The sequence below is a fragment of the Zootoca vivipara genome, chromosome 2 (genome assembly GCF_963506605.1).
Source record: "Zootoca vivipara chromosome 2, rZooViv1.1, whole genome shotgun sequence".
NCBI classification, from domain to species: Eukaryota; Metazoa; Chordata; class Lepidosauria; order Squamata; family Lacertidae; genus Zootoca; species Zootoca vivipara.
In genome coordinates, this window is record NC_083277.1 from 20,522,181 (window position 1) to 20,541,650 (window position 19,470).

General features: G+C 46.8%; 1 protein-coding gene across 1 annotated transcript in view; it reads left to right on the forward strand.

The window, feature by feature from the left end:
- The first annotated feature begins 1,239 nt into the window (after window positions 1-1,239).
- Window positions 1,240-19,470, forward strand: part of QARS1 (glutaminyl-tRNA synthetase 1) — a 32,457-nt gene continuing 14,226 nt past the window's right edge. The window contains exons 1-13 of the mRNA XM_060271270.1: window positions 1,240-1,402; window positions 3,713-3,860; window positions 5,379-5,488; window positions 6,032-6,107; window positions 7,451-7,515; window positions 8,691-8,744; window positions 10,067-10,127; window positions 12,447-12,518; window positions 13,880-13,965; window positions 15,082-15,168; window positions 16,442-16,541; window positions 18,154-18,232; window positions 19,051-19,159. Of these exons, the coding sequence (XP_060127253.1) occupies window positions 1,280-1,402; window positions 3,713-3,860; window positions 5,379-5,488; window positions 6,032-6,107; window positions 7,451-7,515; window positions 8,691-8,744; window positions 10,067-10,127; window positions 12,447-12,518; window positions 13,880-13,965; window positions 15,082-15,168; window positions 16,442-16,541; window positions 18,154-18,232; window positions 19,051-19,159 (1,170 nt within the window). The 5' untranslated portion in view covers window positions 1,240-1,279. The remainder of the gene's footprint in view (window positions 1,403-3,712; window positions 3,861-5,378; window positions 5,489-6,031; window positions 6,108-7,450; window positions 7,516-8,690; window positions 8,745-10,066; window positions 10,128-12,446; window positions 12,519-13,879; window positions 13,966-15,081; window positions 15,169-16,441; window positions 16,542-18,153; window positions 18,233-19,050; window positions 19,160-19,470) is intronic.

Consider the following 19,470-nt stretch of genomic DNA (forward strand, 5'->3'; position numbering starts at 1 on the left):
ACAGAAAATTAGCGCTGTTTTCAGAGTTTAAACTGCTGCCTTCACTAATGTTTGAAAACACTGCTGCAAAGGATTCCTCCGACGATTCCTCAGGTTGCTGCAAAAACCCAACATCAGCTCTCAAAAAGCAGGTAGCTGTGCCCATGCACCATTTACTTGCACAACACTCAACACTTCCCATAATAAACCTCTTTATAATAAAAGGTTTTTAAGTGACAATGTGGTGCAATGCCAAGGTTGCAGGTTCGATCCCTGTTCTTGCATAGTCCTCAGGGTTCCTTCCAACTCTACAATCCTATGATTACACAAGTCAAAACATTGGTCCATCTAGCTCAGTATTGCCTACACTGACCGGCAGCAGTCCTTCGGGATTTTGGGCAAACCTACGCCAGAGTCGTTTGTGACTGGACCTAATGGTCAGGGGTCTCTTTACCTTTACCTGGAGAGGTCAGGGATTGAACTCAGGACCTTCTGCTGCCTTTCTCTCTACTTTCTTTCTTTCTTTCTTTCTTTTTTGATAACAATTTATTGGTTTTCCAGAAATAACAATAAAAAAAACCAGGGGGAAAAATCATAACCAAATTAAACCATAAATTTTGATCGACTTTTCTCCACTCTCCGTCTTGATTTCATTATAATATACTTGTTTATACACGTCCATAAAACCTTATAAACAATCCAATTTTAAAACCTTCTTCATCTTATTACAAGTAACTTTTAATGTAAAAATCTGTACACCAAGCTCGATCTTTTGTTGTTGTTGTCGTTTAGTCGTTTAGTCGTGTCCAACTCTTCGTGACCCCATGGACCATAGCACGCCAGGCACTCCTGTCTTCCACTGCCTCCCGCAGTTTGGTCAAACTCATGTTCGTAGCTTCGAGAACACTGTCCAACCATCTCGTCCTCTGTCGTCCCCTTCTCCTAGTGCCCTCCATCTTTCCCAACATCAAGGTCTACCCTCTTTCGAACTCTATGGCCACCTGATCCCTTGGTCTTCAAAAAAACGTCACCTTCGAGTGATGATGCAACGAGAAGCAACCCACCGCAACGCCCAGCGCCACATTCGCCTCTCTCCGATTTGTCGCGGGGCCATGGGGAGGCGGGCGTTCATGGCGGCGCTTTCCATTGGTCGCAAAGACCGACGGCAGGCTCGGGTTGGCTTTTCCCCGCTCCTCGTCCCGCCCCCTACCCACTCTGCGCATGGTTGGTTGGATCGATCGGGCTGGAAAGCCGGCGCGCCCTACGTCGGGCGGAAGTGGAAGCGGCTGCGAGGAGCAGCATGGCGGCCGACGAGACGGGAGCGCTGGAGCTCTTCGTTAGCATCGGTCTGAGCGAAAGCAAGGCTCGCGAGACCCTTCGGAACCAGGCGCTCAGCGCGCTGCTCCGCGAGGCCGTCCTGCAGGTATCGTAGTCTCTCTCCCCCCCACCGGTAGTGCTCCTGTATCTTTGGGAGCAACCTGACGGGCTGAAATCCAACAGGTGTAGCTTACCCCCACCCCCATCACTGCATTGCCAGGCCAGAAAATGCTGCAGAGGGGTTGAAGTTTTGCTTGTCATATAGCTGCTCGAAGGAGTGGGGGGACTCTACCCCTTCAAAAGAACAAAACAAAACAAAAAACCCTTCATTCTCCTCCATTCCTCTATATATGGCACAGTTCTGAATGATCTCTCATTTTTATCATGCTTCTGTGAGTCTTCACGGAGACAAATAACACAGTTCGACAAACCCTCTAAAACTAGGAGATCTGCAAGTCTTCGTCAAAGATAGGGCAGAGGATAGATTGTGAGATTGTGAGGATAGGTTGTGAGGATGGTTTCCAAGTTCAGTGTTCTGTCCTGTGATCTCCTGCAAAGGGCGAGAAGATCTTTTGATTTTAAAGGTTTCTTTCAAATCTGAATTTGCTGCACCATCATGTCTCAGGAGCTGTTCCTAGCTATTTTAACAATGCAATCTTAAACACACTTCCTGGGCAGTTGGACCTACAGTATTGAGCTGAATGACACTCACTTCTGAATAAGCCTGCATGTAGTCCTGTCCTACTCAGATGTGGCTACTATTGAATTCAGCAGGGCTATACCTCTGCAGTTTGAAACTCCCAAGAATTAAAAGGAAAAACAGAATAATAATTTGTTGTTGTTTAGTCTTTTAATCATGTCCGACTCTTCGTGACGCAATGGACCATAGCACGCCAGGCACTCCTGTCTTCCACTGCCTCCCGCAGTTTGGTCAAACTCATATAATAATAATATCAAATGTTTAATAAGTATTATCAGTTGGGTATGGAACTGAGTTTTGGAACTGAATTTGCTAGGGCCTCCTGTGAGTCCCCAATGGGGGCGATTCAAAGCACAGATAACTTCTGAGGAGCCTCTTGTAAGTCCTCTGACTTGGTTACTGTTGTAGGCTGGACTCAAATTCTAGCTGTGGTTCCGTTTCTGCCCCATTTAATGAACTGTCTTGTTTTTATTGGCCCTACATAAGCCACTCTGGGACTTTTTTTGGCTGAGGAAAGAGGTAGAAATGCTTCAAATAAACCAATTTCAGTTGTTGTTTCAGATGATCAAGTTACTATGAGTTTTTCCAGCTGCTACGTGAAGGATACATTTCATTTGCTTGTAGCATAGCTTGCAGTTTGTGGTGACATGGGAAGGAGAGAGAAGGGGAGCTATATGTACTTGGGCTTAATTCAGTTTCGGGAGGAGGACTAAAAAGCAGGTGTGCATCCAGATTTACTGTTAAGGGCAGCATATGCTTCCACATTTATGCGATAAAAGTAAGGTTGGTGGAAATGTTTCTGACATATTCTAGCTTATCACATTGCAACTAGTGACTTTTCAGGCAACATCAGCCCTGTTCTTCTGCAGCGATTTCCAAGAAGCTGAAAGTGAAAGTCCTGCTGGTGCTGAGAGGAGCTCCTTGAGAATAAAGGCGAGAGCAAGAAGTCAGCTGATTTTTGCACTTGTTTCCTGTTTTTCTTGAGCAGGATGAAATCATTGGAGTGGGGTGGGATTGGCTGGTGTCTACTTACAAAGCAGGGTGTACCCATTTCTTCTGTCATTGGAGAGAAGACTGTTTAAATGACAGTTCCAAAAATGCACATGATGAACCTACATTGCTGCAGAGAGATGCAAGAGTTTCTTCACAGGGTTTAAAGAACCAAAGCCGTATCCGTTTGGGGCTGTCGTAATGCAACAGCATGCTGGGAATTGCATGTTGCATAGATATCCCTTGTGCATAGACACCCAAACACAACGGTGCAGCAACCCAATGAAACGACATGGGCGTTACATAAGAATCCCTCTGCTGGTTGCTGGGACCTTCCCCTCTGCAGCCAGAGCAGTTCTGTAATGCTGGCTCTTAAGTTGGGATGGGGCAGGGGGGAGGTGGTGTCCTGCTGTTGCACAAGACGTTAGCAGGGAAGAGAAGGGTCATAGCTTAGTGGCAGAGCATCTACACAAGTTCAATCCCTTGAAGGGAGGATGGGGAACGTTTTCTGCCTGAAACTATGGAGAGCTGCTGCCAGCTAGTGTAGACAATACTCAGCAAGATAGACCTCAGTGGTCTGACAGTAGAAGTCAGCTTCCTATGAGCTCCTGTGTCTCATTCTACAGTATCCTCTCCTGTCACCTCTTCTTAACATATTTAGATGGACACCAGCTGTTATACCAGGCCAGCTTTTAACTCTCCTGTTGACCCCTCTCTCCCTTTTAGGCTCGAGGAATCCTTGGCTCAGCTACTGACAAGACAGTTGGCACCCTGTTATACAATGTGGCCTCCAGGCTTAAGGACCCAAAGCACCTTGGCTTCCTTGTGGAGTATATCGCTACCAAGAAGATCGTTACAGACCTGCAGCTCAACGGTACACATTTAGGGTTTATGCTGGCTACGGCAAAGATGCCCCCTTCACAAATTTCACCCTTTTAATTACACGGCTCTCTCTTAAATCACCAAGCCTTGCGCTGAACGCGCAACCAGGCATTGGGGCAAAGGTCGCCGACGTGCTGCCTTCCGTGTGTTGTGGACTCCAACTCCCATCATTCCTGATCATTGGCAAGGATGAATGGGAGTTGTAGTCCAAAACATTGGGAAGGCACCTTGTTGGCTGTCGGTATATTAGGGTTGTGTTTGAGTTTCTGGAACAATAAAGTTCTCTGGCAATGTAATTCACAGTCCACCAGTACTTTTCTTCTCCTGCAGCTTAATCCTAGGGTAGTCAAAATGGTGCCCTCTGGATGCTTCAGACTATAGTTCTTACCAGCCCCACTCAATGTGGCCAATTGTCAGGGATGGTGGGAGTGGTCGCCCAAATATCTGGAGGCCAGCACACTGGCTATCCTAACAGCCTCTTGAACCCAGGGTGTTCCATGCAGATAGCAGCGTTTGGCCTGGTCCTCCCATGCCAGAGGCTTCTGAAAGTGGCTTAGTAAAACAGTCTGGGTGGCTCACACAGACTGTCACAGGGAAACCTGGCACAAGAACCTGCCAAGGCTGCTAGCTAGTCTTGCCTGTGGACAAATCCTTCCTTGAGCCCACGCTGCGAAACTTACTGGAAGAATTAAGCAATCGAGATAAAAAACTTTTCAGAAAAGAATGGAAATGGTTTGCTGAATATTTTCAGATAAATTGTAAACAGACAAAAACATTAGCAGGGTTATTGTAATAACCTGCAGTTTTATGAGAGTATATATTTACAGTAGATAATTCAATGAGCAGCTTAAATGAATTTGGAAATGCAGAAGATATTAAAAAAATAAATTTAAGGAACCACAGAAAGAGGGGGAAGGAAGTCAAATTTTGAAATGTTAAAATGGTCGTAAATCTAATGAAATGAATAAATTTGAAAAGTGTAAATAAAAAGCTTTTTTTTAAAGGAACTGAATCCTGAGTATAATGCAAAATGCTGCTGCAGGCCTTACATTGAGAAGGCTTGTCTTGCAGGGCCAGGGCTGCTGCTTGTTCCTCCCAAGGACTTCTCTTTCCTTTGATTTGTTAATGTGTTGATTTATTGGGGGTAGCTCAGTTGGTAGAGCATGAGACTTGTCTTAATCATAGGGATGTTGGTACGAGCCCCACATTGCGCAAAATATTCCTCTGTTTCCAGGTGATCCTCGTGTTCCTATGATTTAATTGTAGTCTCACCCTCCAAGGAGTCGGGGGTGATGAATATTGGCGGTTCCTCTCTCCCCACCCTGATGTTATCATCATAACAACCTTGTGAGGTTGGTTAGGCTGACAGACACTAACTGGCAGAGGAACACCAGATGAGCTTTAGAGCTAAGTGGGGATTTGAACCCAGGTCTCTCCCCAGTCCACTTTATCCACTCTTAACACACAGCCATTCCTTCTCATAATACACCTGCGTTCTTTGTGCCTGCAGCGGCTCTGGAGTACATCAAAAGCCACCCTGTGGCGCCCATTGATGCAGCAGACTTTGCCAGGGAATGTGGCGTTGGCGTGATTGTGACGCCAGAGCAGATCGAAGAGGCGGTGAGTGTGAGCCCTTGGTAGGGGCAGCAAGTGGCACCATGCCCCCATCCCGGGCCCATCTTCCACACTTGGAGCTGGGCAAAGGGTGCCTACCCAGGCCTCTGTGTGTCTTTGTTTTTTTTTATCAAGAGAGACATGTGCAAGGCCTGTGACATTGCTTAAGCCTGAATCACAGAGAATCCTGCCAAGCCTGTGACATTGCTTAAGCCTGAATCACAGAGAATCCTGCCAAGCACATCCACTTGGGTAGTTGCCCGGCCAAAAGAAGATCAGGGCTTTTAGGAAGACTCAGATATCCAGGCAGCATCCTTGCCCAAAGGTGGGAGGTTGTCCTAATGGCTCAGTAACATCCCTCCAGTGTCAGGGAGGGTTTTTTGGGGGGGGCTCTGTCTAGCAGGGAAGAGGCTCTGATGTTCGGCAAAAAAGAAAGACCTTCCCCACCTCGCCTCATTGCCTTGTATTTAGCTTCGTCTGGAAGCCACTTGAACTGGCTCTAGTTTCTCTCTCTCATTTTAAAATCAGAATTTATCTTTTCCTGTCTAGGTGGAAGCTTCCATCAGCAAACACAGAGCCCAGCTCCTTTCGGAGCGTTACCGCTTTAACATGGGGCTTTTGATGGGTGAGTGACAGGCCGGGCAGGGGAGCCTGCAAGTACGTTCCCATTGTGAGACACCCGCTTACTGCTGGCACGCCACTCTGCTCATTCTGCAACCTGGCCTTGTGCGCTTTTCCAGACTCTGCTCGTTTCTTCTTAAACCCGCCTGCTCCCTTGCAAACTCAGGCAGTGCACTCCGCAATAGGGCTAACCGTGAACACAGGAACATACAGGTGAAACTCGGAAAATTAGAATATCGTGGGAAAAGTGCATTTATTTCAGTAACGCAACTTACAGGTACCTACAGAAACTATTGTTTCTGACGTAGTCGAAACAAAATAAAAAATTCCTTCCAGCAGCACCTTAAAGACCAACTTTTATTTCAGTAATGCAACTTAAAAGGTGAAACCAATATATGAGATAGATGCATGACATGCAAAGATATGTCAAGCCTTTATTTGTTGTAATTGTAATTATTTGTTGTTAGGCGGGTCAATTATAAATGGAATGTAATTAATGAAGTGTAATAGCGATGTTTATTTTTGTTTATTTTTGTAAATATTTGTTTTATTACTGTGGAATTTCTAAAAGAAAGCATTTGTAAAAATTAAAAGAAATAAAAAATAAAAAGTTGCATTACTGAAATAAATGCACTTTTCCACGATATTCTAATTTTCCGAGTTTCACCTGTATTGGAAGGGGCTGTAGCTCAGTAGTAGAAAATCATCCTTGCACGCAGAAGGTCTCGGGTTAAATCCACCCCAGGTAGGGTAGGGCTGAGGATGCTTCCCTGCCTTGAAATTCGGGAGAGCCGCTGCCAATCAGTACACACCAGGCTTTCCCAAACTGGGGTCTCCAGCTGTTTTTGGACTACAACTCCCATCATTCCTAGCTAGCAGGACCAGGGGCCAGGGATGATGGGAACTGTAGTCCAAAAACAGATGGAGACCCCGGTTTGGGAAAGCAGACAGCGCTGAGCAAGATGGACCAATGGTCCGATTAAGACAGCTTCCTGTGTTCTTAATGTATGAAGGGCCCTGCTGGGCCAGGCCAAAGGACCCTCTAGTTGATCACCCTGGTCCCACAGTGGCCAGCTAGATGCCTCTTGCCACAAGCAGGGCATGGGGGCAACAGCCATCTCCCACCCATGTTTCCCAACTGCCCTAAGAACACCAGAATATCCCTGCCGGATTAGGGCATCATTCCAGGATCCTGCTCTCACAATAGCCAGCCAGATGCCTCTGGGGAGCCTGCAAGCAGGGCCGGGGGGGGGGGAGCTCCATTGGGCCCTGGACTTGTGCTTCAGAGTCCTGCCCAGAGTTCAGCGGATTGTCAACGACTGCTCTGATTTCCTTTCTCTTTTGCAGGGGAGGCGCGGAGCAAGTTGAAGTGGGCTGATGGCAAAACCATTAAGAACGAGGTGGACCTTCAGGTATGTCAAGGGGGGGGGCCCTGCAAATCTGGACAAGGGATTTTGGAGAAGGCAGGTGGGGATTGGCTGGGTCGTTGCAACAGAATCAGCAGGTCCTCCCCCTTAAAGAACCAGGGTGATGCAGAGGCGGCTAAGTGCCAAGGGTCAGCCCTGGGGAGATCTAGGTTCAAATCCCCCATCGGCTGTGAAGCCCAATGGGCCAGTTGATCTATCTTAGCCTAACCTACATCGCAGGATGGTTGTGCAGATAATATGAGGTGTGGAGAGAACCTTGTGCACCACTAAGCTCCCTGGAAGAAGGGTAGGATTAAAAACACGTTTTAAAAAAAAAGGTTCAATAACCAAGACTCGGCGCTGCAAATTTCTCCTGCAGTGCTGCCCTGTGGCCTGTATATATTATGTAACTACATTTGCATGCCCCTGTATTGCATATCCGTTTCTCAGATTTTTGGGAGGGGCCAAGGTGCCCTTTGCACACTGGGACTCCTGCTAAGTCTACAGTGATGGCCAACCTTGGCCCTCTAGCAGTTTTGGGACTACAACTCCCATCATCCCTAGCTACCAGGACCAGTGGTCAGGGATGATGGGGATTGTAGTCCCAAAACAGCTGGAGGGCCAAGTTTGGCCATCACTGTGCTAAGACAACTGCCTTGGTTTCTGAGATCTTCATCAGCATCACCCACATCCCTCCAGGTCTATTTTTGTAGCTGGAAACTTAAACAAAAAATAAAAATCCTGGCATTCTCAGGATGCTGTTTTTTTCTACCGAATATGGTACTTCCTTGCCCAGCAGAAACACTGCATTCACAGTGGAACCACAACTGCATATCCTCCTATGCAGGCTCGAATCGGGAAAGGAGGCTGTAGCACCAGACTAAATTTTGTGTTCCTACAGAGGCACGCTGGCATTTACGCCAGATCAGTGGGATTTGCTCTCTTGCTGTGGCCTGGTGTGTTTTTTGTAAGGCAGTGTTGGGCCAGCTGTCACTGAACTCCATTGGCCAGGCTGACTGGGGATAGTGGGGGCTGGAGGCCAGCAGTATCTGGTTCCCCATCTCTGACATAAGAAGAGTTCTTCCCCGGGGAGGGGAGGTCGAGAGAAGGAACTTAGAGGGCCAGGTCAAACCCACGGCAACCTATGAATTCCTTCCTTTTGTGATTTTCCTTTCCTGCAGGTGCTCCACTTGCTGGGCCCAAAGACAGAAGCTGATCTGGAAAAGAAATCAAAGGTGTTTATCTTCCTTCCTTCCTTCCTTGCGTGTGTTAGTGGCTTCCACTCCAGTGTGCAATAGAGCGCAGAGGATTCATCTAAAATTCCCAATCCATCGGCTCTCCCAGATGCTGACTACAACTCCCACCATCCCTGACTCTTGGCCATGCCGCCTGAGGCTGATGAGAGCAACATCTGGAGGCCACACAAGTTCTCTCCAACCTTGTCTAATACGGGCACAAGCCATTAAGGGTGGGGATGTGTGAGCCTTTCTTTGAAACCTCTGCTCCCTCGGGGTGCGTAGGTAGTGGCACCCATGCTCAGGACAGGAAGTGGTGTCTGGGGGCCAATGAAACATCTGCCCCATACCACCTCCCAGTCTTTAAAAGCATGCTTTGTTGATTCTTCCCATTTATTTTGGCCTGCGTGTCTCTGAATCTGGGAATAAGGCAGCAATGCAAACTTGTGATTTCCATTGTATGCAGTAAGCCGGGGAGAGCAAAGAATTGTCACTTGACGTAGGAATTTGGTTTTCTTCTAAATATATATTTTTATTAAATTTTTGCATATAATTTCCATATATCATTTAACAATCATTCATATCTTATGCAATATTTCTTAGACTTCCGTTAACCACGTCTAGAGATTTCCCCCCCAAAATTTAACCTCTTGTATTTCATACATCACTATTACTTTAATAACCATTAATTTACTTTTATCTTCCTAAATTATCTTGTAATATTTCATTCAATTCTCCTTACAAAAATTCCTGCAAACCTACTAGTGTAATTTGTTGCTTACAATTGTTTTCCAAATATTTCTCAAATTTAGTACAATCCCGTCAGTTTCGAATTCTCCCTGTCTTCTTATCCAGTTCTGTGTAGTCCGACATAGGGATTTGGTTTTCTAGGGCAAAGGTTGAGAGTCCAGGGCAGGCATCCCCAAACTTCGGCCCTCCAGATGTTTTAGACTACAATTCACATCTTCCCCGACCACTGGTCCTGTTAGCTAGGGATCATCTGGAGTGGTGCAGTTTGGGGATGCCTGGTCTAGGGCAAAGTTTTTTTTAGGAAAACATTGGCCTCCTCGTCTTTAATTCCCCACTCTTCCTTTCACTGCCATTTCCCCCCAGCCTTCCCTAGTCCTTTAAAAAGAAAAAGAAAAAAAGATAAGAGCAGCAGATAAAGCTTCTTCCATGGCTTGTCTCTGCACCAGGAAGAGCTTTGGCTGCTAGGTTTCCGTGTGCAGGGCTGCCTTTAAAACCTTGGCTCCTCTTCACCACGGAGGCCCTCAAGGCCAGGTCCAGTTAAACTCAGCAGCTCTTCCTTGTTGCTTTGTCAGGCCCCGAAGTCCCATGCCACTGAGCCAGACAAGAAGGGAAAGGCAGCAGTGGTGGAAAACGGTAAGTCCTTGGCTGAACCTGCTCTCCCTTGTGTTTGTTTTGGAGGCCTCATAGCTGCTCTGGATGTTTGCCTGTTCCTGGCAAGCACACAGCTCTGCCCGGACCCAAGCACCCTCCTCTCTTAGGAAAGGGCACACAGAGGACTGGGAGGGTAGATTGCTGGCCGCAGTATCTGTTCGGTTTTCTCATGGGAAACTTACAGATTCTTGCTTCATACAATTAACTCAAGGCAGTGTCAATTTACTCTTGGCAGAAAGCCAAGGTCTGCCTGACCTGGAAACAGCTCTCTGATTGGTTAATGACCAGCACTGAACTATGTTATCTAGGAATGCTAGCACAGTTGTTTCTTGTTGGGTGTTAGGAGTAGGAGTGCTGTGTATGGTTGGAGAGAGAGAGACAGAGATGATTTATTTTGCTTTGCTTTGTATGCAGAAACTCTGCTGGTTTTATTTTCTTTTAATAAATCCTGTAAATAGTTATTCTGCGTCTAGCTGACTAGTCATTTCCACCTCAACTAGCTTCTGCTCTGTGCAGGAAAACTCTGCTACGTTTGGGCTAATGCCACTAGAGCTATGCCTGACACTTCAAAATTCTAAGAGTATCTTCTCATTGTGTTTGCTGTGTCGCTTTTAAAACATCATAATCACGCAGTGCACTATGGAACTCGCTCCCCCAGTGGTGGCCATTGACTTGGATGGTTTTAAAAGAGGGCGAGAGAATTTCATGGAAAGCAGGGCTGTCAGTGGCTACTAACCATGATGGCTGTGCTTGCTTCCGAGTACCAGTTGCTGGAAATCACAGGAGGGCAGCGTGCTCTTGTGGCTCATGCTCTGGTCGCTGGGCTGATCCAGCGGGTGGTTCTTAACCTTCATGTGATGAGCTTTGGCAGAGATCTAGTGTGCCCTCTAGTGTTCTCAAGAAGTAATTCATTGTGACTACAGCCTTACAAAGGCTTTCTGCAGCTGTGGGTGACAAAACTTGGTTTTCTTCTCTGCCTTTCTCCTGTTGTGAGCTCCTGTTGTGAGCACAATTCAAAGTATTGGTGCTGACCTTTAAAGCCCTAAATGGCCTCGGTCCAGTATACCTGAAGGAGCGTCTCCACCTCCATCATTCTGCCCGGACGCTGAGGTCCAGCACCGAGGGCCTTCTGGCGGTTCCCTTGTTGCGAGAAGCCAAGTTGCAGGGAACTAGGCAGAGGGCCTTCTCGGTGGTGGCGCCTGCCCTGTGGAACGCCCTCCCAACAGATGTCAAAGAGGAAAACAACTACCAGACATTTAGAAGACATCTGAAGGAAGCCCTGTTCAGGGAGGCTTTTAATGTTTAATAGATTATTGTGTTTTATTTTTCTGTTGGAAGCCACCCAGAGTGGCTGGGGAAACCCAGCCAGATGGGCAGGGTATAAATTATTATTATTATTATTATTATTATTATTATTATTATTATATATTTCCCAAGGTTTATATATAGGAAGGACAGTATCTCAGTGGTAGAGCATATGCTATGCATGCAGAATTTTCCAGGTTCGGTCCATGACTTTCTCCAGGTCGGGCTTGGAAAGGGAGATGCTCTACCAGGCAGTATAGTCAGTACTGAGCTAGATGGACCAGTGGCCTTTGTCCAAGGCAGCTTCCTACATTCCTGTGTAGGGAGATCAACGTAGGCACGAAGCAGACCCAGACCTGCATTAGGGAGCTTGCTGCACCACATGACCTCTGATGTGAGTCCTTCAGGCTGTAGCACGTAATACAGCTGGAAACAAGGGCTACGACAAAGGCCTTCCTTTTACTTCTGCCTGTCTCCCTCCCCCACTATGAATTCTGGCTCTTTGTTCTACAGTATTAGTGTTAGTTAAGGCAGTGTTTCCTAACCTTGGGTCTCCAGCTGTTTTTGGACTACAATTCCCATCATCCCTAACCAGTGCCTTTTCTAGCGAGGGATGATGGGAGTTGTAGTCCAAAAACAGCTGGAGACCCAAAGTTGGGAAAGACTGAGTTAAGGTATGTGGCCGAGTGATAAGCAACAAGAGAGAGAAGCCCTGCCTGGAGGAGTTTCCAACGGGAGGAGAGGAAAGGCATAGGAAGCTGCCTTATACCGAACCAGACCATTGGTCTGTCCAACTTAGCATTGTCTACACGGACTGGCAGCTCAGAATTTCAGGCAGGAGACTGCTAGCCGTATGGGGAGATGGCAGGGATTGAACCTGATGCTAAAAGATTGCAAGGGAAGGAAGTTATCCCAGTTGCTGCTTTGGCAGATCTGTTTCTTGCGTCCCTGGCTTCTGCAGTGGTAGAATCCTGACCTCAACTGCTTTCCCTCCAGGCGATGCAGGCCAAGAGACGAAATCTCTTATGGAGCAGCTGAGGGGCGAAGCGCTTAAATTCCATAAGCCAGGTAAGCTGCCGTGAAGGTCGTGTCTCTCTCCAGCCAGGTTCTCACCTTCACCGATGAGCTTCCTGATATTCCAGGGCCTGTGGAAACCACAGATATTGCCTGATGTCAAGGAAAGGGGTGATTGGTGCCGGGAGGGCCAGTATCCAGTTGTGCTGTGCTCACGCGTATGGTTATGGGAAATGGCACACCAGGACCCTGCCTGTGGGTTTAGGAGACATTTTATTTATATATTGGGGTATATTTGCACCCTGCATTTCCATGGCAAGACAGAACTCAAGGCAGCTTACTGTACAAATCCGTGGATGTTATCATTGTAGGCTGTGGTGGGCCTATAAAGACAGATGAAAACAAAATTGTATAGTGTTGGTCAGTATGGGGTTGCTGTTTTATCTTTGATGTAACGGAAACGTCCCATCCCCCCAATAAAAACTTTAATACGTGTCTACAGGCGTACAGATATTGTACTAGGGCCAGGGCCTTTTCAGTATTGGCCCCAACTTGGTGGAACGCTCTTTCACAGGAGACCAGGGCACTGAGGGATTTGTCATCTTTCCGCAGGGCCTGCAAGACAGCTGTTCCACCTGGCCTTTGGGCTGGACTTAGTCTTACCCCTGTGTTTTTCCTCCCTCATGGTTTGGATTTATGGACTACTTAAAATGAGGCTGCATTTTAAATTTTAAAATTGTATTTTAATCTGTATTTTAATTAATTGCTTTTTATGTTTTATTGTAATTTTATTGGTGTTAGCCGCCCTGAGCCCGGTTTTGACTGGGAAGGGCGGGGTATAAATAAAATTATTATTATTATTATTATTATATATAGAAGCTAAATCGCCACAGAATTTAAAACAAAACAGCAGAAAAACTGCACCATAGCACAATCTGCTTTGGGGCAAAATTGCTGTGGCCTTGCTTGTGCTTTTGAGTGTGGACCTGGACCCGGACCCCTGCTTCCAAGTCCTGCTCTGATGGTGACACTGCTTATATTTAGGCTTTCGGTGGCTTATCTCTTGTAGGTGGAGTTTGCTCCACTTGACACCAGGTGGCACCCAACAGCACCTGACTCTGCCCAAAAATACGAGTGCGTTTGGGGGTGGTACGTAGGGAAGGTCGCTTATGAAGCCACAACCCCCACATTACTAAGCCCCACAAACCTGGGCAAATGATCAACTAAAGAATGACAATGAAGAAACTTGAATGCAAAATTATCCCGGTTCTGTGACTGGTGTCGTGTCGTCGTTTTTTTTGTTCCTTCTGGGCATAGAGATTAGATTTTAATGCAGAAGACTACTCTAACCGCCACTGCCTGCCGTTCGCTGATTTGCATACCGTGTGCTGATCATGTCCCTTGTACCTTTCCAGGTGAGAACTACAAAACGGAAGGCTACGTTGTCACACCCAACACCATGAACTTGCTGAAGCAGCACCTGGAGATAACAGGCGGACAGGTGCTCTGGGGTGGTGGAGATCTTCCATCCTTCTTCCTTTGGGAGGCTGGGTTCACGGAGCAGCTGGCCCCTGTAACTTGCATCTCTCACTCCCTTTGAAACCCTGTGCCCCCCGAGCTCCTGCTACAGCAAAACCGAGATTTGGGGAAGCAGTGAGATGCAACAGATGCATGACTCTAGCAGGCTTTAGGACAAGGGTGTCTGTGCATGGGAGCAAAAACTCGGCATTTTCCAGGTGCCAGATTTACTCTCTCCTGCCCAGCAACTGTTTCCATTGGAAGAATAGATCTGATGCCAATCATGGGCAGGTGAACAAGGGTTCGCCTTTGCAAAAGTTTTTGAGAAACTGCAATCTCTGTTTTCCTGGTCCTCACTTCCTTAGTGGTGAAGCTGCTGTTTTCCATGTCCTTAATCCCTAAGGATGTACTGTGCATAAGGAGAGGGAGAGGGACCAGAAGCCGTGCATATGAGGCCTCGTAGACAGCCAAATTTTCTCCCCTCCTGCCTTTAGCATATATGTGATGTCAAGTATAAGAAAAGAGGACACAGCCATGGTTGCTTAGTGAGCTGGATGTTGCTGCAGACTCCTGCAGGGTCCGCTGTGGTCTAAACCACCGAGCCTCTTGGGCTTGTTGATCGGAAGGTTAGCGGTTCAAATCCCCAAGACGGGGTGAGCTCCCGTTGCTCTGTCCCAGCTCCTGCCAACCTAGCAGTTCGAAAGCACGCCAGTGCAAGTAGATAAATAGGTACCGCTGCGGCGGGAAGGTACACGGTGTTTCCGTGTGCTCTGGCACTCGTCACGGTTTTCTATGCGCCAGTAGCGGTTTAGTCATGTTGGCCACATGATCCAGAAAGCTGTCTGTGGACAAACGCTGGCTCCCTCAGCATGAAAGCAAGACGAGTGCCGCAACCCCATAGTCACCTTTGACTGGACTTAACCATCCAGGGGTCCTTTCCCTTTCCCGTTTTACCTACATTTTTGTCATAGCTTATGATCCGGGGGGGGGGGCTACCCTGGCATTTGGGTGTGGCTAGGTGTGGCGTGTCTTTTAGGGTTGGGGGGGGCGCATCCAAGGAGATGTGAGTTAACCGTGTTGAAAATGTCTTCTGTCACAGGTGCGCACTCGGTTCCCTCCAGAGCCCAATGGCATCCTGCACATTGGCCACGCCAAAGCCATCAATTTTAACTTCGGCTTTGCCAAGGTGAGAGACTGGGCACTTTTCCACACCCTGCCCTGCTGCAAACTCAGCGTTTTGCTGAACTGGGGTTGGGGTGGAAGACGATAGTTAGTGGGGGGAGGGATAGCCTCATCTTCATCTGGCGATGTGTGTGTCATTTTTCAAAAAAAGATAGGCCCCAAAGTGGCTCATAGGACATATGATAGATGAATAAGCCAGAAGACATAACAGTTGGATTATTGTTTGAAAGCAGGCATTTATTAATTTGCTTCAGCATTTTATACATCGTTAGTGTGCAATGTACTCTCTACACGTTAAATTGAAGTTTCAAATTGGAACATGTCAATTCTATTTATTTATTTATTTGTTGAGGTAACATCATTTTTCTTCTTTTTCATCTTTAAACTGTTTTAACACGTTTGAGCTGAGCTATATCTTTGTTCACATTAAAGCATATCACATGCAACTATTACATAAAATGAAAACTAAAAATTAAAAAAACAGTGAACACTCAGATAAACATTTCCGAATATATAGACCAAGTTGCGTCGAAGTGTATATATATCAGCTTTATTACAGATATGAAATTATATATAGCAACATGCATTGCTTAAATTGGCTGCCATAAGGAAAATATATTTTGTATCAGTAATTATTATAATTTAAAGCAGGCATCCCCAAACTTCGGCCCTCCAGATGTTTTGGACTACAATTCCCATCATCCCTGACCATTGGTCCTGTTAGCTAGGGATCATGGGAGTTGTAGGCCAAAACATCTGGAGGGCCACAGTTTGGGGATGCCTGATTTAAAGGGATTTGTAGGAAGAGGGGAGGGAGGGGAATGACAAACAGAATTACTTTTAGGTAACACGGGTGGCGCTGTGCTCCAAACCACAGAGCCTAGGGCTTGCCGATCGGAAGGTCGGCGGTTCAAATCCCCGCGACAGGGTGAGCTCCCGTTGTTCGGTGCCTGCTCCTGCCAACCTAGCAGTTCGAAAGCACGTCAAGGTGCAAGTAGATAAATAGGTACTGCTCCGGCGGGAAGGCAAACAACGTTTCCGTGCGCTGCTCTGGTTTTGCCAGAAGTGGCTTAGTCATGCTGGCCACATGACCCGGAAAAACTGTCTGTGGACAAACACTGGCTCCCTCGGCCAGTAAAGCCAGATGAGCGCCGCAACCCCAGAGTCGTTGTGACTGGACGTAACTGTCAGGGGTCCTTTAACTTTACCAAGTTGACATCTTGCTGAACTCGTGGGTGGCTTAATTGTGCTGCTTAATTTCTCTTCCCTACAACCAGGCAAATGGTGGGATTTGTTTTTTGCGCTATGACGATACAAATCCTGAAAAGGAGGAGGAGAAGTACTTCACGGCCATCCGGGACATAGTGGAATGGTTAGGTATGTGCATCTTGTGCTACAAAATATGGAAATGTTGCCTGGGCGAAAGAGAGCTCTGTCTCTGGATGGGCCAGGGGGTGGGGTGGGGAGGCTGTTGGCTTTGTGGACCCCGTGGTAGGTTAACACCAGTGCTTTCCTTCTAGAGAAACAGATGTTGGTACTCCCCATGAAGTTGTTACAATAAGTGCCACACTTTTAGCCAGCAGCTTCTCTTCTCTTTTGTTGGAAGCCGCCTAGATTGGCTGGGGAAACCCAGCCAGATGGGTGGTGTATAAATAACATATTGTTGTTGTTGGGTCGTTTAGTCGTGTCCAACTCTTCATGACCCCATGGAAGATAGCACACCAGGCAATCCTGTCTTGCACTGCCTCCCGCAGTTTGGTCAAACTCATGTTCGTAGCTTCGAGAACACTGTCCAATATTATTATTATTATTATTATTATTATTATTATTATTATTATTATTATTATTATTATTGTCAGGGGAGTTGCTGGCTACCCTCGAGCAGCGACACTCCAAACCAGGCATCCCCAAACTTCGGCCCTCCAGATGTTTTGGACTACAATTCCCATCATCCCTGACCACTGGTCCTGTTAGCTAGGGATCATGGGAATTGTAGGCCAAAACATCTGGAGGGCCGCAGTTTGGGGATGCCTGCTCCAAACCACCTTGTCTTTAAGACTTTTATTGTGGATATTATTTACAGTGCAAGAGCTTCATGAAAACATGTCTACTCAGTATCATCAGATTCTCCCAATGGCACTTTTCGGCTCAGATTTTCCCAATGGCACTTTTCGGCTCCTCCCCCAGCAGAGTAGTTTTGGGACCCCCAAATCTCCGCCCCCTGCATTTGCGAGCCGCTGATCGCCTCAGTTCCGGGGTGAATTTGAAAGGACGCCCCTCTGATGTTTCCCCGCTAGAAACCCCTGCTGGCCCCTCCTCCCTTGCTGGTATCACAGGCTGCAGGTAGTGCTCTTGGATGCTGCCTGAGCCCGGCCCCGCTCCGCTCACTTCCTCCTTCCTGTCTCCTGCCCCTCTGCTGTTGTCAGAGCCGTTCGAAGAGCTGGATTTGATGAGGGGTGGCTGTTCCCTGTAAGCCCAACCCCTTACAACTATTCTAGAAAAAAATGGTGCTGGTAACCACAGAAAAAACAACCAAATTGGTTAGTCCAATTTGCACCACGGTGAGAAGCTCAAGTGCAACAATGAGGCCCTTACGCAGGCATCCCCAAACTTTGGCCCTCCAGATGTTTTGGACTACAATTCCCATCTTCCCCGACCACTGGTCCTGTTAGCTAGGGATCATGGGAGTTGTAGGCCAAAACATCTGGAGGGCCGCAGTTTGGGGGTTTCTGCCCTTACGGATGGCTTGTTTACATGAAGCTTTTAGGACTAGCAACACCTTGTTATACGAGAGGAGACAGCTGGATCAGGCAGTCAGTGGCCCCATCTAGTCCAGCATCCTGTTCTCACAGTGACCGACCTGATGTCTGAGCGTGGGTTTCGGGGATTTGTTGCCCTAAGATGTGGGCTTGAGGGGAGCGGTGGGGACTGGGCCAATGACGGCATGAAGGGTGCACACTTTCTTATGACCTAGCCTTATTTTCCCCAGGGTACACCCCCTGTGCGGTGACGCACGCCTCCGACTACTTTGACCAGCTGTACACCTGGGCAGTGGATCTCATCTGGAGGTGAGGAGGGTAGATGATGAAAAGGAGGAAATAGCTAAAATGTATAAAACAAAAGCTAACCTGTGTTGGAGGTGTGATAAAGCGGAAGGGACATTTATACATATCTGGTGGAGCTGTGAAAAAAACCAAAAGCTTCTAGGATTTAGTATATAATGAACTTTTAAAAAATGTTTAAATATAACTTTGTGAAAGCTTTCCTATTAGGAATAACAGGAATAAAGAAGATCGGAAAATATTCCTTTATGCCACAGGTGCAGCGAGGACCTTAATTGCCAGAAATTGGAAAAAAGAATTTGTGCCAACAAAAAAGGAATGGCAGGATAGATTACTAGATTGTACTGAATTGGCCAGATTAACAGAGACAATTAGGGGACAACCCAGACAACAATTTCAAAAAGAATGGGGGAAATGCAGAGAGTACTTTACCAAACAGTGCCCCAAAATATACACCTGGACTTGTTTCAATTAATTTCTACAGGAGACTTTGAGGTTTTTTAAGTCATAATTAGAAAAAGTTGTAATGATCACATATAAAAGAAACAGTATACAAGAAGTAAATAAGGAGGCCATTTACAGGATAAAGGAAGTCTTTTATTTTTATGTCATGTTTTCTTTGTGTAAGGGGATAGAAGTTAATTTTGATAATTAAATTGTCAATGGTGGTGGGTTTGTTTGTTTGTATGTATGAGTTGTTGTGGACTGTGTTGTAAATAACGTAATTATATAAAAAAAGAACATGGGGGAAAGGGTTTAAAATAACATCTGACAGGTGCATTCTTCCTTCCCTTGTGACGGGTTGTGTCCTTTCCCTCCGTCAGGGGCCATGCTTACGTTTGCCACCAGAAGGTGGAAGAAATCAAGGGACATAATCCACCCCCTTCTCCATGGCGAGACCGACCGGTCGAGGAATCGCTCCTGCTTTTTGAGGTACTCCCATTTCATGTGCGCAATCTAGGGTGGCTTCCCCTGCTAGAGAATTCAGCATTCTCGGCCTTGTCTTTTTGGGGTTTTTAAAAAACAACCACTACAACAAGTTTCTAGCCCTCATGGTTATGCCTGTAGTAATTATACAGGTGTGCGTCCAGCAATCAAAGTCCTTATTTTGTACACCTCTCTCCCTGCCCTCCTTAGATGGCTATTGTCCTTTGTCCTAATTTGGGGGTAGCCAACATGGTGCTACAACTCCCATCAGCTTTAGCCAGTGTGGCCCATGGTTGGGCATGATGGGAGTTGTAGTC